Source organism: Monodon monoceros, unplaced genomic scaffold (genome assembly GCF_005190385.1).
Source record: "Monodon monoceros isolate NGI ecotype Baffin Bay Population unplaced genomic scaffold, NGI_Narwhal_1 Super_Scaffold_12, whole genome shotgun sequence".
NCBI classification, from domain to species: Eukaryota; Metazoa; Chordata; class Mammalia; order Artiodactyla; family Monodontidae; genus Monodon; species Monodon monoceros.
Genome location: NW_021703768.1, coordinates 59,416,726 through 59,432,617, shown reverse-complemented (window position 1 = coordinate 59,432,617; position 15,892 = coordinate 59,416,726). Strand labels below are relative to the sequence as shown.

The 15,892-nt window shown below is 40.5% G+C and overlaps 1 protein-coding gene across 7 annotated transcripts in view; it reads left to right on the top strand.

Annotated features, from left to right (window-relative positions):
• Window positions 1-5,076, top strand: part of ANKRD31 (ankyrin repeat domain 31) — a 127,321-nt gene extending 122,245 nt beyond the window's left edge. For all 7 annotated transcript variants that reach the window (XM_029217004.1, XM_029217006.1, XM_029217003.1 and 4 more), the window contains one exon: window positions 4,724-5,076. In XM_029217004.1, coding sequence (XP_029072837.1) covers window positions 4,724-4,869 — 146 coding nt within the window. In that variant the 3' untranslated portion in view covers window positions 4,870-5,076. The remainder of the gene's footprint in view (window positions 1-4,723) is intronic.
• The last annotated feature ends 10,816 nt before the right edge of the window (window positions 5,077-15,892 follow it).

The window sequence follows — 15,892 nt, the reverse complement described above, 5'->3', positions numbered from 1 at the left end:
AGTCCTGCAGATTACAGGAAAGTCAGGAGTGTATTATGCTGACAGTGAAATTAAGTGGATCTGGGGGTGGGATTTTGGCTGCCATGACCTCTGTTCCTTTGAAAGAGAAGCCATGTGAATAGCCACTAGACAGAATATCAACCAAATAACTTTTGTGGATATATCATGGCTAACCTGTTGAGAAAGTTATAAATCAAGGCCATCACACCCTACTGACTTTAGTGATAAAGTCAGCCCTGCTTAAAAAAAAGAAGGTGGGCCTAAAATGGTCCCTTTATCTTAATTTATTACAGCACGTAAGGGAGAGAGAGAGCCAGATCAACTCCAAGCAAAGCTAGTTTAGAGTGCAAAGCCGTATTGAATAACACTTTACAAATTTTACAGAAAACTTTCACATAGGTGTTATTTTCTCATTTGACAAAGGTGAATGATGGGAATGGTAAGGCAAAAGGAAAAAAAAGGTTTAACATTAGCATTACTTTATTGAAAACTCCAAACTCCACTTCTTTGGGTTAATAGGTTAACAAATGTCCATCTGAAAATGCTGTTTTTCAAACACTTTTGTTATGTCATCTCAGCATCCCAAGTTTGGGCCACTCTGTTTCCAGCATGTCAATTAGGAAGATGGGCAGGTTGCTTCCTGTGGAGCTACTGCTTATCATTCTGCACTTTTGTTTGTGACCTTCTCTATGTGAGCCCTATGGTGATAATTTCTGGTTACAAACAAGATGAAGCTATTCGGGTGCTCTTGGCCATCTCTTACAAGTGCCCATGTTTGGGTCTGTGACTTTTAAGGCAAGGCCCATTCACTGGAAAGAGAATAGGGTTTTTGTGCATACAGGCCCATCCTTGCTCTGATGAAACTAAGCTAATATTAGCAAAATTAATTTAAATTAATATTTAAAGCCTTATTTCCATGGGCTTTTCCTGAAGGATGAATGCTCTCCACTCCCAACTTTTGTGAGGTACCTTGCTTCAGATAGTCTATAAAACAAACCTGCTAACGAGGGGATTATTTTGTTTACATATGGACCATGTGTAAAACAGTTTAAATTCTTTGGGTTGTAAGTAACAGTTTAAAACCCAAATCAGACTGGCTTACACCCCCCATAAAAAGGAATTTTATTGACTCATGTACATGAAAGACCAGGAGTAGGTTCTTCAGGCTTAAGCCAGTGTTCACAGAGCATGACTGAGCACCCAGTTTTTCTTGCTTTCCATTTCTCAGCTCCATGGTAGCAGCCTCTCCTCTCATCATCCCAGAGCTACATGCTTCCAGATTCAAGTCCAGAGGGAAAGAATTTGGATGTGACTCTTTCCCAGAAGGCGAAACAAAGATCTCATTGCATGTAACTTCACTCCGAATGGGTCGTGTTCTTACCCTGAATCAATGCCTGTTCACTGATTGGCCTAGATCTAAACAAATCAGGAGATGAATGTTGGAAGGAAGAGATATTGAATTATATCCCCTGAACTGAGCAAGAACTTTCAGACCAAAAAACTAAGCAGGCAACTCCATAAAGGGTAATTGTGAAGTTTATTGTGGGTAACTTACATACGGGTAGGAAGGATCAGGCAGAGATGATCCAGAAGCATTCATAGCCCGACTCTGCCTCTGAAAAGGGTAAGGAGGATTTAAAGGGACCAAAGCTAAAAATAGAATCTGACTACTTGGGAGAAGTGTGATTGGTCCACACTGACAGGAACCCCTGTTTTTCCTCCCTGCCCTTCCCTGAGGGGTCTCATGACTGTTAACTACCTGCGTCAGCAAAGGCATTCTTCCAGTTTTCATATCAGATGAAGACAAAGGTAAAAGCTGGCTTGGGCGCATTCCTTGTGAGTAGGCTAAAGTACAGTCATGCAGAAAGGGAAGGGATAGGACTGCAGACCTAAGATGGAGCTGACAAAATGGAGTCAGTGTGGTTCAGCCACACAGTTGAGAACAATTCCACCAGAAGCACATGGACCAAGTGTGGGGAAAGGGATGGTCCTCCAGAGGCAAATTAGGGTGGGATCACCATTAGAAGGCTAATTGGGTACTTTATCAGGAGCGCCAGATATCCATGCAGATGTGTAACTATGTAAACATTTGTACTGCTTAGAATTATGAACAAAGCACTTGGACTATACATACGTCTATCTGAAACTGTCTGGCTGAGGTCACACAGATAGCATGTTGGTGCTAACCTTGGAATAAGATTCAACTAGTTGAATGATGTATAGCTCATATAGCCAGTCTCCAAGAAAGGAATCTCTGAGACTGTCAGGGAGCTTAAAGAAGCCAGTTTTAGTATCATTGGCTCTTAAACTGGCAGAGCTAAAAGGGACCCTGCTGATCATCAACTCTCTCACCTCTCAGAGGAGATGGAAATCTAGATAAGCCATATAACTTGCTTGAGATCACAACCAAGTTTGTGTGACCTAGAAAATTGATCATCCATCTTCCAGCCTAACACTCTTTTTAGTAATAACTGCCTGCTATAATAATAGCAGCTACTATTTATTGAGTGGTTGCTCTGTATTAGGCAGTAGACAGGCATTTCACATGCAGTATCTCATTTAATCTTTACAACTGTTTTATTCTCAATTTATTGGAAATTGAGGCACAGAGGGGCTTTGTATAACTACCTTCAGAAGCTTCAGTTATCCATTTTTTGCCTTGGTGTTTTAGACTGCAAACAGGCTTCTTTCTTCCAAGATAGGTCAGTGCTGATTTACAGCTCTATCTTGGGTATAGAAAATGGAGTGAGTGAAGAATGACCTGGTCAGAAAACCTGTTATATGTGCTCATAGACTTGACTAGGGTCTAGGGTTCGTAATAAGTAAATTTAAATCTTATTTTTTACCTTTTTAAAAATTTATTATTTTTTAACATCTTTATTAGAGTATAATTGCTCTACGATGGGATGTTTGTTTCTACTTTATAACAAAGTGAATCAGCCATACATATACATATATCCCCATATCTCCTCCCTCTTGCATCTCGCTCCCACCCTCCCTATCCCACCCCTCTAGGTGGTCACAAAGCACCGAGCTGATCTCCCTGTGCTATGCGGCTGCTTCCCACTAGCTATCTATTTTACATTTGGTAGTGTATATATGTCCATGCCACTCTCTCACTTCTTCCCAGCTCACCCTTCCCCCTCCCCATGTCCTCAAGTCCATTCTCTACATCTGCGTCTTTATTCCTGTCCTGCCTCTAGGTTCTTCATAACCTTTTTTTTTTTAGATTCCATATATATTTGTTAACATACAGTATTTGTTTTTCTCGTTCTGACTTACTTCACTCTGTGTGACAGACTCTAGGTCCATCCACCTCACTACAAATAACTCAATTTCATTTCTTTTTATGGCTGAGTAATATTCCATTATGTGTATATGTGCCACATCTTCTTTATCCATTCATCTGTCAGTGGACACTTAGGTTGCTTCCATGTCCTGGCTATTGTAAATAGAGCTGCAATGAACATTGTGGTACATGACTCTTTTTGAATTATGGTTTTCTCAGGGTATATGCCCAGTAGTGGGATTGCTGGGTTGTATAGTAGTTCTATCTTTAGTTTTTTAAGGAACCTCCATACTGTTCTCCATAATGACTGTATCAATTTACATTCCCACCAACAGTGTAAGAGGGTTCCCTTTTCTCCATACCCTCTCCAGCATTTATTGTTTGTAGATTTTTTGATAATGGCCATTCTGACCAGTGTGAGGTGATACCTCATTGTAATTTTGATTTGCATTTCTCTAATGATTAATGATGTTCAGCATTCTTTCATGTGTTTGTTGGCAACCTGTATATCTTCTTTGGAGAAATATCTATTTAGGTCTTCTGCCCATTTTTGGATTGGCTTGTTTGTTTGTTGATATTGAGCTGCATGAGCTGCTTGTAAATATTGGAGATTAATCTTTTGTCAGTTCCTTCGTTTGCAAATATTTTCTCCCGTTCTGAGGGTTGCCTTTTCATCTTTTTTATGGTTTCCTTTGCTGTGCAAAAGCTTTTAAGTTTCATTAGGTCCCATTTGTTTATTTCTGTTTTTATTTCCATTTCTCTAGGAGGTGGGTCAAAAAGGATCTTGCTGTGATTTATGTCATAGAGTGTTCTGCCTAGGTTTTCCTCTAAGTTTGATAGTGTCTGGCCTTACATTTAGGTCTTTAATCCATTTTGAGTTTATTTTTGTGTATGGTGTTAGGGAGTGTTCTAATTGCATTCTTTTACATGTAGCTCTCCAGTTTTCCCAGCACCACTTACTGAAGAGGCTGTCTTTTCTCCACTATATATTCTTGCCTCCTTTATCAAAAATAAGGTGACCATACGTGCATGGGTTTGTCTCTGGGTTTTCTATCCTGTTCCATTGCTCTATATTTCTGTTTTTGTGCCAGTACCATACTGTCTTGATTACTGTAACTGTGTAGTATAGTCTGAAGTCGGGGAGCCTGATTCCTCCAGCTCCATTTTTCTTTCTCAAGATTGCTTTGGCTGTTCGGGGTCTTTTGTGTTTCCATACAAATTGTGAAATTTTTTGTTCTAATTCTGTGAAAAATGCCATTGGTAGTTTGATAGGGATTGCATTGAATCTGTAGATTGCTTTGGGTAGTATAGTCATTTTCACAGTGTTGATTCTTCCAATCCAAGAACATGGTATATCTCTCCATCTGTTTGTATCATCTTTAAATCTTATTTTTTAAAAGACAGTTTTTAATTTGTTGACTCTTCTTTAAACAGGAACTTCCAAAGGGTCAATGAAAAGCATCCCACATTATCTTCAAATAAATGAAATACTGTTAATCAGCGATCAAGAATTTCTCCCATGCCATATAATGGATGAGCATTGGAAGTTCTATGTGGACTGTGAGGAGCTAACATTCTAAAGCCTTGTTTTCTTAACAATTTATTAGGTATTTGTTCATATTATTAACCAATGTTCATATTTTGTCGTGTGTGGGCTGGTGGGCCTGTTGAATACACACTTTATGAGTTACTACTTAAGATGTGTTTACTGTTTTAAGAAAAAATATAACTCTTCCACTATTGTAGTAAGATTAATCGTTTTTTGCGATTAAAATAAAGACATTTTTGACATAAACAATATTGACTCTCTGGCTTTCTTTTTACTAAAATAAACTTCAAACAAATCTTTAAATCAACACCTCTACCTTTGCATAAATAACAGTTGTTCCTTATGGGAAGTAAGAATACAAATAGGAGTGACTATTGGTCCTGAAAAGTCCCTGGTAAAGTAAATCTACTTAAAAAAAAGAACTTAAAGTCCTACTACCTTCCCCCATTTATTTTAGAATTTATGTTGAAATGAAAATGTAAAATTATGAAAGAGGTTTGTCTTAAGTTTCACAAAATTTAGTGTAGATAGAATTGTAGCTGTGCTAAGTCTGAGAACAAAAAATGAATCAAGTGTTGATTCGGGGGCTGATTATTTTAAATAGGATATATTTCATCTTTAATGTTTGCTACACTGTCATGAAGATTTTTTTTAAAAGAGCTATATTCAAGAGCTTTATAAGTTTTTATAAGCTTTCTTTATACGGGTCTTTCTTAATCCTTTGATAGCCATCTTATTCTTATCTGTCATTACCCCAGGCTCCCAAATATGCTTTTTAACTCTGTGGCCTAATTCTGCCACTTCTCTCTCATTTGAGTAGACAGGTCAAAATTGCAATAAAAATTACCCTAGCAAGTGCTAGAACTTCGGGGGGGGGGGGATGGGGAGGAGCGATATGGTGTTGCTTTTTGATATTTTCTTATTTTAAATGTACAGAATCTTAAATATCTTTAGAATACACAAGAAACTTGTCAACAGTTGCTTGTGGAGAGAAGAATTATGGGACTGGGGAACTAAGTGGAAAGGAAGACTTTTAACTACATGCACCCTTTGGCAACTTTGAAATTGGTACTCTGTGTTTATTCTTTGTATTCAGATAAAAATTTTAAATATCTGAAAAGATAGCACCTGAAAATGTTTGCCTATTCATAAAAGTGTAAAGACAGATCATTTTATTTTTCTTCCTTTGAGGGTCCATTGAAAATGTTCAGGATAAAGTTGAACCCTACATGTTGTAATGTTTGAGAACTGACAAGAATTTTATTGTTCCATTATCATTTTCTTAGACTACCCTATTTTTCTAATTTTTGAATAATATACCTGAGGTGGTCTATTTGGCTTTCATTACTTAAGGAGATATTTAAAACATGGGCCATTTGGGAATATATGCACTAACGTGGGAAATATATACAATATATATAAATATACAATATACTTATATATATAAGTAACTGAAAAATGCAAATTGTTAGACAGTATTTAGTACAAATCCTGGTTGTGTTAAATAAAAATTATATGCCTTTCTGCCTCTGTGGTAGGGAAGTTTGGGGGAGGATGGATACATGTATATGTACGGCTGAGTCCCTTTGCTGTGCACCTGAAACTGTCACAACATTGTCAATCGGCTATACTCCAATATAAAATAAAAAGTTTAAAGAAAATTGTATGCCTTTGAGTGCATGTATAATATATATATTTATATGGCTATACTTATATAGCCATATAAATATACATATTTTTATATTATGCGTGGTATATCTACTTTATAAGCTATGAAATGTGTATTTGTATGTATAAGTATGTGTGTGGTGTGGGAGATGTCAAGTAAAAGGTCTGGAATGCTACAAATAAAATTGCAGTGCCCGTCCCTAAGGGACTGGGGAAGTTGGAAGGATATATTACAGTTTACTTTCAACTTAAAAAAAAAGCCACGCACACATTTCTTTTGTAATTTAAAAATATTTTTAAAAAAATAACTTAAAAGCAGGTATTTTGTTTAGTGATTACAATTTACAAAAGTCATACATTCTAAGTTTATAGTATAAGATATCTTGCAATCCTGAGTTTTCATTTTAGTGATCAAATTCTTAAACTTAGTTTTCCAAGCCCATTTAACATTAAGTATACCAACTGGCAACTGACTTAACACCTAGTGGAGGCATGTTGAGTATTGCCCAAACTAAACAAAAGGGTCTACTTCAAGCAGGGTTGGAGTCCGGAGAGCTACCTTACCTCAGATCTTCCTTGTGAGATGATTGGGTGATTTGGGGTATTGGCTAGATGTTTTGCCTATTCTGTGTTCTAAATGAAACAAGCTTCTGGACCCTAAGCCATACGAGGGACTTCCAAGAATATCTAATAATGCAATCTTCTCTGATATTTGTATCCTTTCTATAAAACTAAGTTCCTGAATATCTCCAGGATACTCCATACCCAACAAGAAATCGTATTTCCTTTCAGACAGGTACTCCTAAATATTAGAAAGCTGGAACCCCAATGTCCCAGGACTCACAACACTTCCTTTTTTTTTTTTTTTTTTTTGTGGTACGTGGGCCTCTCACTGCTGTGGCCTCTCCTGTTGCGGAGCACAGGCTCCGGACGCGCAGGCTCAGCGGCCATGGCTCACGGGCCCAGCCACTCTGCGGCACGTGGGATCCTCCCGGACCGGGGCACGAACCCGTGTCCCCTGCATCGGCAGGCGGACTCTCAACCACTGCGCCACCAGGGAAGCCCCACAACACTTCCTTTTAAGACTTGAATTTACAGCATAAGCCTCCCCTGGCCTGATTGCTGGGAATGTCCAAGCATACATCTTGTCCTTTCGTCCTCCATTTCTCTTTCAGTTAGTCACTTCGAATTCCCCTCCTGAGCTCAGTCCTTTATCAGGACTAGACTATGTGCAGCCCTATCCCGTTTCTCTCACCCTAGTTCTTTGCCTTATAAAAACCTGCAGCACGCTGCGGCAAATTATTCTTCCTAAGGGTCTGTTTTACTTCCCTGCTGCTACTGCGAGAGTAAAAGCTAGGCCCAATGTTTGAGGCCCCTAGCTCTCTGGTCCTGATGTAACCTTCCAGCTTCATCTCCAGCCATCTCTAACCTTTTACTCACTCTTAAGCTCCTTCTTCGTCCCTTTTATAGACTGAAATTGTGCCCTTTCCAAATTCATATGTTGAGGTCCTAACCCTCAGTACCTCAGAATGTGACTGTATTTAGAGATAGGACCTTTAAAGAGACTACTAAATTAAAATAAGGCAATTAAAGTAGGTCCTAATGCAGTCTGACTGGTGTCCTTACATGAAAAACTTTGGACATACAAAGGGATACCAGGGGTGCATGTGAATAGACAAAAGACCATAAGGAACACAGCAAAAACGCAGCCATCTGCAAACAAAGGAGAGAGGACTCAGAATGAAATCAGCCCTGCTGACGCTTTGATCTTGGACTTCTAGCCGCCAGAACTTTGAGAAATAATTTTCTGTTGTTTAAGCCACCCAGTTTGTAGTATTTCGTTATGGCAGCCCTGGCAAACTAATACAATCCCTAACTCTACCCAACATTTTGTTTATACTACCGGGAATGTTCCCATCTGTCCATCTATGTCCATCTTTGAGCCCTCTCCTCATATATGACCTCCTGTGCTGCTTTCTCAGGCCAAGCACTTAATATTTACTGCTTGGTATTAGTTTTCTTTCAATGGCTCATCTCCCTCAAGTAACTGGAAAACTTGTCGAGGTCAGGTTTAGGGTTTTGCACTTTGTGTTTCTAATAAAATATCTCAAACATACTAGATACTCAAGAAGTATCAATCAGGGTGTTTTCAAGTATGATAACAGAAAACCATACTCATAATGGAAAATGTATTATTTCATATATTAAGTGCAGAGGTAGGAATTTGAGGGTTGGTTAATTCTTTAATTCAACAATATCATGATTGTTTTCATCTTTCTTCCAGCTCCCTTCACAGTGCCAAGATGGCTCTGCTGTTATAGGCAGGTGTACATGCAGAAACAGCATTATTAGAAGAAGGAAAATTTTCTTCCAGTGCACGTCTTTTGGGAAGAAACCTTCCCTGAACACCACCACCCCAGGAAATTGTATGTCATTAGACAAAATTGTGCCATCTGCTTGTTCCAAAGCAGTCACTAGCCAGGGAAGTGGTTTGACTGGCTGCAAGAAGTAAGTACATGCCCATGTGCAGGAAAGTAGTCAGATGTACAAACTCCACACTGCCAGTTAAAAAAAAACCCTGGGGCTTCCCTGGCAGCGCAGTGGTTAAGAATCCGCCTGCCAATGCAGAGGACACAGGTTCGAGCCCTGGTCCAGGAAGATCCCACATGCCTCGGAGCAACTAAGCCCTTGCACCACAACTACTGAGCCTGCGCCCCAGAGCCCACGAGCCACAGCTACTGAGCCAGCGTGCCGCAACTACTGAAGCCCACGCACCTAGAGCCCGTGCTCTGCAACAAGAGAAGCCACCACAGTGAGAAGCCCGTGCACCACAACGAAGGGTAGACCCTGCTCACCACTAGAGAAAGCCCATGTGCAGCAACGAAGACCCAACACAGCCAAAAATAAATAAATAAATTTATTTTAAAAAAAAAAACAAAACTCTGTAAGGCAGGGGCAGGGGTGGGGTAAGAGCTAATATTTATTGAGCACTTAACATATACCAGTCATTGTTATAAGCACTTCCGATGTGTTAACTCATTTAATATTCACCACACCCTATGAGGTAGGAAATATCCCCATTTTATAGATGAGGAAACTGAGGTATAGGATGAAGTAACTTGGCCCAAAGTCACACAGCTACCAAGTGGTAGAGCTGGGATTCAAACCTGGTAATCTGGCTTCACAACTCATGCTGTTAGGTATCATATATTTCCTCTGTCTCAACCAAAATTATCTGCCTGAAAATATGTTATGATTAAAACTGTGAACATCACTCTGAGTGACAGTGACCCTACTTCTGCCACCTACACATTCTGAGGTGTCAGTGTTTGCTCACTTTGGTGGATGACAGGCAGGACAGACGGAGATACTCATTGGTAGAAAATGGAATACAGAAGTCTTTCTGGAAGAGTTTCAATATGAATACATTGGTATCTGCTCTTGGGCTCTCTCCTTTTCAATCTAGGGAGTTTCAGGCATAAAGAATGTGTAAAGTTTATTCATCTGAGATATTGCCCAAACTCAATTTTCACAGAAAACTACCTTGTTAATTGAATGCATGTGTCCATAGGACTTGTATTTTAAGTCCCTTTGGATTCTCAAGACTGTGAGGGCTGGTAGCACGTAACCTCCACGTGTATTTCTTTGGACTCCCTCGTCTTCTATTTCTTCTCATCTCATGTGGTAAGTTTCTGCTTAAACTTTTTTTTTTTAAATGCAATCACAGAAATGTATTTAGAATTATGTACTTTTCTTTGTAGTTACATTTTTTTAAACATCTTTATTGGAGTATAATTGCTTTACAATGGTGTGTTAGTTTCTGCTGTATAACAAAGTGAATCAGCTATATGTATACATATATCCCCATATCCCCTCCCTCTTGTGCCTCCCTCCCACCCTCCCTATCCCACCCCTCTAGGTGGTCACAAAGCACCAAGCTGATCTCCCTGTGCTATGCAGCTGCTTCCCACTAGCTATCTATTTTACATTTGGTAGTGTATATATGTCCACACCACTCTCACTTTGTCCCAACTTACCCTTTCCCCTTCCCATGTCCTCAAGTCCATTCTCTACGTCTGCATCTTTATTCCTGTCCTGCCCCTACGTTCATCAGAGCCCCCCCTTTTTTTTTTTTAGATTCTATATATGTGTGTTATCTGCTTAAACTTAATCATAATGTTCTCATGTCCCCAGTTCTCTTACCACCTAAATAAGAGGAACAGAATTTGAGGCCATGTCAAATCAAGTTGCCTCCATTTAAAGTCCCCAGTAAAAGCTACATAGTTAACTTCTAAATTCCTTGGACATATTTGTAAGTTCATATTCTTTCATTTAGGCTACTCTGCTAGGGACTTTAAAGTAGGAACAGTAGATGCAAACATTTGAAGCTGTAATGTAAAGAGTGGTACTTCTAAAGGTAAAAGCAGTTAACATTTCTGTTTTTCGCTGTTCACAAGACACCTTGAAGTTCAATGACACCTGGCATTGTGGCTGAGATATGATGTTGGCTCATGTCCTTCAAAGCTGGAGGCAAGGAAGTGGTAAGACAAGTCACCTAGTTGGTGGGTGAGCCTCGCCAATCCCCCAGCATATTCATCTCAGCACAGCTTTTTTGTTCTCTGTTCATTACTGCCTACTCATTAACTGTCGTGAAATGATTAAACGAAACAAAAACTATGTTTCTATATCTCTTGGGTAAAAATGGCTCCAAAAGCAATGCTGGGGATGGAAATGAAGAGGTTTAAGAAAATATTGGTTCTCAATGTCTTGTAATAACCTATAATTGAAAAGAATCTGAAAAAGAATATAGGGCTTCCCTGGTGGCGCAGTGGTTGAGAGTCCGCCTGACGATGCAGGGGACACGGGTTCGTGCCCCGGTCTGGGAGGATCCCACATGCCGCGGAGCGGCTGGGCCCGTGAGCCATGGCCGCTAGGCCTGTGTGTCCGGAGCCTGTGCTCCGCAACGGGAGGGGCCGCGACAGTGAGAGGCCCGCGTACCTCAAAAAAAAAAAAATTATATATATATATATATACACATATATACATATATATAATATATATACATATATATTATATATATAATTCCTTGAAACTAATACACCATTATAAATCAACTATACTTCAATTTTTTAAAAAAGGAAAGAAAAAAAATGTTGGTTCTCAGCCAAATAAAAAACCAGGGTGAAAAAAGGAGTAAACAGTGAGATTTGGAAGAGCTTAGCTCTGTGCCACGAATGATTATGTGTAGTAATGTAAACCAGAGAGCCCTAAGTCTCTGTAGCCGTGCATCTCCTTTTCCTTTAGAAGCCAAGTAGAATGACTTGAGTCCCTCAGTCCACCACCTCCCTGACTTTAGGTACCCCTGTTGTTCTACATTTTCCCAAGAATGGGCTCTCCCATTGTAGCTGCTTTCCTTTCTTTCTTTTTTTTTTTTTTTAGATTTTTTTGATGTGGACCATTTTTCAAGTCTTTATTGAATTTGTTACAATATTGCTTCTATTTTATGTTTTCGTCTTTTGGCCCCAGAGGCATGTGGGATCTTAGCTCCCCAAGCAGGGATCAAACCCGCACCCCGTGCATTGGAAGGGGAAGTCCCAACCACTGGACCCCCAGGGAAATCCCTGTAGCTGCTTTTCTATGAAATTCCATCAGCAAGCCGGTCAGCTTGGTACCTGGGCATTGCTCGCAGCCACTAGTGCTGTCCTCACCCCCAAATCTCTCTACCGCATGCTAATCTCACCCCCCTGGTCCTTCCCCCAAAGCCCCACCCACCCCCGCTCTTCTGGGGCAGGCTTCACTGAAGGCTTGGTGGTAAAGGGAAAGGAATGATAGCGCAGCACAGCAAACAACCTAAGGTTGACTGGACATGACCCCTACCACAGGGAATTTCTCCTCAAGGATGTTCTCTTTAGACCCTGCTCTGGCTGAAGCAGTATAGGATGGTGGGTATTAGCGCAGACTCACCTGACATCCTGGCTCCACCACTCACTGGTTATGGAACCTTGTGATCCTCCCTAGGTCTCACTCCATGTCTGAAATGGAGCTACCAAGGTGCCTCCCTCCTGAGATGTTCCTGAGAATTAAATGAGATAATCTGCGCAAAGCGGGCATCCCGGTGGCTGGCACATAGTAGCTTTTGTTTCTATGACGAGTAAGTTACCAGGCTCCCCCCTTTCTCTGTAAACCTCTGATACAACGCTGCTGCATCACACACACACACACACACACACTCACACTACACCCCTATATCCATAACAGCAGAATCTTTGAGAATGTCTGGGCATCAGTAATGACTTAAGCTCCCCAAGTGATTATAATACGCAGCCAGGCTGAGACCTACATCTATAGACTCTTTCTACATCTTCCCCTTGGCTTTCTTTCCTGAGCCGCCTATCACCTTTCTCCAGGCCCATGAGAGAAACTCAGAGTTCTCCTATGCTTTCCTCATTGTATTAGAAGCATAGCATTCGGGCTCTGTGACTCAATTCTGCCCATCCAGGCTCTGCTCAGGGCCCCCCGGCTTTCTCACCATAAAAATATTCTTGTAGGTGTTTTCCACTCCAGCCATCAAGTATAAGAGATTACATTCAGTTGTTGCTTTAAATGACATTTTTTTAAAAACAAGAGCAAAAAGCTACTATAGTTCACCACAAACCGAGTTACACATGTCCCTTCCAGACTAGGAGATCAAGGGTTGCAGCTGAGGGATCCAAGAAGCTGGACACCACTGGAGCACAACCTAGCAATATACTTGGAGTACTGATGAAATATTTCCACAGACCTTAGGGGGTTTTCAGCCTTGGCTGATCATGAAAATCACCTGAGGAACTTTAAAACTGGCCCAAATCCAGGACCAACTGGCAGAGATTCTAATTTCATTGATCTGGAATCTGTGCATCTATGCATCAGTACTTTTTAAATCTCCCCCAGATGATTCCGATGAGCAGCCACTGACCTCGGGCACCTGCTCTTATCACTTCATTTTTCTCTTTCACCCACCATCAATCACTGCATTAACCTTGTGTTTCCAATGCTGCCCCATTAAAAGAGTCACCGGGGGTGCTTCTTTAAAATACAGATTCCTGGGCCCTACTCCAGGCTTACTGAATCAAAACCTTCAGGGAATTCTTTTGACAGCTGCTTAGGTGATTCTTATAAGGGAAATGTGGGAAACACTACATTAATCCAAGTTATCTTAGCCCATTTTCAGTTGATTAATATGTATTTAATTCATTTATTTAACAAATATTTAGTGAGCACCTAATGTGTGTTCAACATGGTTTTAGGTGCTAGGAATACAGCAAAGAACATGACAAATTCCATGTCCTCATGGTTATTATGTCTTGAGTATGTCTAGAGTAAACAAGCAAACATTTAATTTAATAATTAAATTCAAAAAAATTTAATTTCAGATAGTGATAGATGTCATAAAGCCATATCAGGATAAAGGGCTAGAAGGTGATATGGAGGTGGGGCGAGCCATTGTTTTTAAAAGGGGAGCCAGGAGGGCCTGATTTTGAAAAGTTGCATCTGAACAGACAACTGAGTGATGAGAAACTGCTTACAAATTTCATTTGTAGTCTCACTTATACCATGTTTACTCTATATGTCTCATGTCTCCTAAATTAAATGGGATTTTCTTCAAGGTCAGGGACTGTCTTATATTTTTGTATTCTTCCATAGCAACCAGTGTGGCATTTTGCACAAGCAAGAATTCAGTGAATCACACTAGTCGCAAAAGAATTTCATCCTTAAATATACCTTTAAAGACTCAGCCAGAAGAGAATTTGGCAAGTTACCTGCTTGCTAAGTAAAGGAAAATCCAGGGAAACATATTAAGCATCAGACATTCAGCCCAAGGCTAGACTTCCTGCTTGCTTCCAGTTGGTAGCCATAGTTACAAATTCTGATTAGAAAGGCTCCAAAACACGCCGAGATCTGGTCATCTGTGTAGGACTCCACGCTGGTGAGCCCAGACCCGGAGCTTCGATTATCAGTTTCTGCTGCCTTACCACCTTGTGATGTAATTTGTCTTTTGTACTCAACTTCCCCTCAACTTCTTGCCAATGTCTCTGCATGCCTTCAAGTTCCATTCAGCCCCTATTTCCTTAAGATAAACAGCTGAGTTCTGCAGAAGGCCACTGGATCATATAATGTTTCTGAAGGCCAAAGAAGACTTTTTACTACATTGGAAATTCCTCAGAAGGTTTCATGAAACCAGTTGAGATGGCTTGGGAGGGTTTTTCACAATTCCAATTTGGGATTTATATGGCTTTTAGGAGCCTTTCTATTTCTTGCAGGATTACTCTGTTCTTCAAATGCTTTCCTTGGGCCAAGAACAACACAATCAGTACTGGAAGGTTGACCCAGGAGGCAACATCATTTCGTGGGGAAATTCCTGAACGAGGAATAGCGAGACCAGTGTGTTTCCTACCAGTTCTACAACTGATTTGCTGATTGACCTGGACAAGTTACTTGACCTTTGAGCCCCAGGATCCTTGGTTATATGATAACACTCAGGATTGTCATTTTGAAGACCAAATAAAATTAATGAACGAGAGACCACTTCACAACATGCTAATTGCTGCAGCATTACAGCATACTATTATTATAGCCAAAGTAATTCACCATGTTCTTCTACTCCATATGGCAGTTATTTGCATCCTTTCAGCCTCTCATTTCTACAGCAAAACTTCAGAAGTAAGATTCTGCCAGGCACACCTTCCCCCCTGGAGCTGTGCTTTTGATAAGCCCTCCTTACTTATCTTCGCTTTTCCTACTTTTCCTTCAAGGATCTACTTGGAACTCACCACCACCCGCCCTGCCACTCTGAGTGAAATCTTTTAGTGGTGTCCTCAGTGACTGTGTCCCCTTGGCTGAGTTCCTCTGGCATGGCTGCCATTTGGCCCCAGTCAGTTGACTCTAAGCATCCCCTATCTTGTTGGTGATTTATGTTCCGAGTGCAGGGACCACCTCTGTAACTACAGTGTCTTTCTTTGAGGGCAAGGTCTGTGATTTATGCCTCTTTGCATCCTTAGCTCAAGCAATACATTTTCACTGATGATGACTTTTGGGGATTGTACTGGGTTGACTAGTGTCTCCTCAAAGTTCATGTCTTTGCATATGTATTGTAATCAAGTTAAGATGAGGTCATACTGGACTTAAGTGACCCTAAATCCAATGTCTGGTGTCCGTAAAGAAGAGAGAAATTTGGACACAGAGGAGACACAGGAAAAGAAGCTCATGTAATGACAGGGCAGAGATTGGAGTGATGCAGCCAAAAGCCAAGGAATGCCAAGGATTGCCAGCAACCACCAGAAGCTAGGAAGAGGCAGAGAAGGATTCTTTCCTAGATCCTTCAGAGGGATCACAGCCTTGCCAATGCC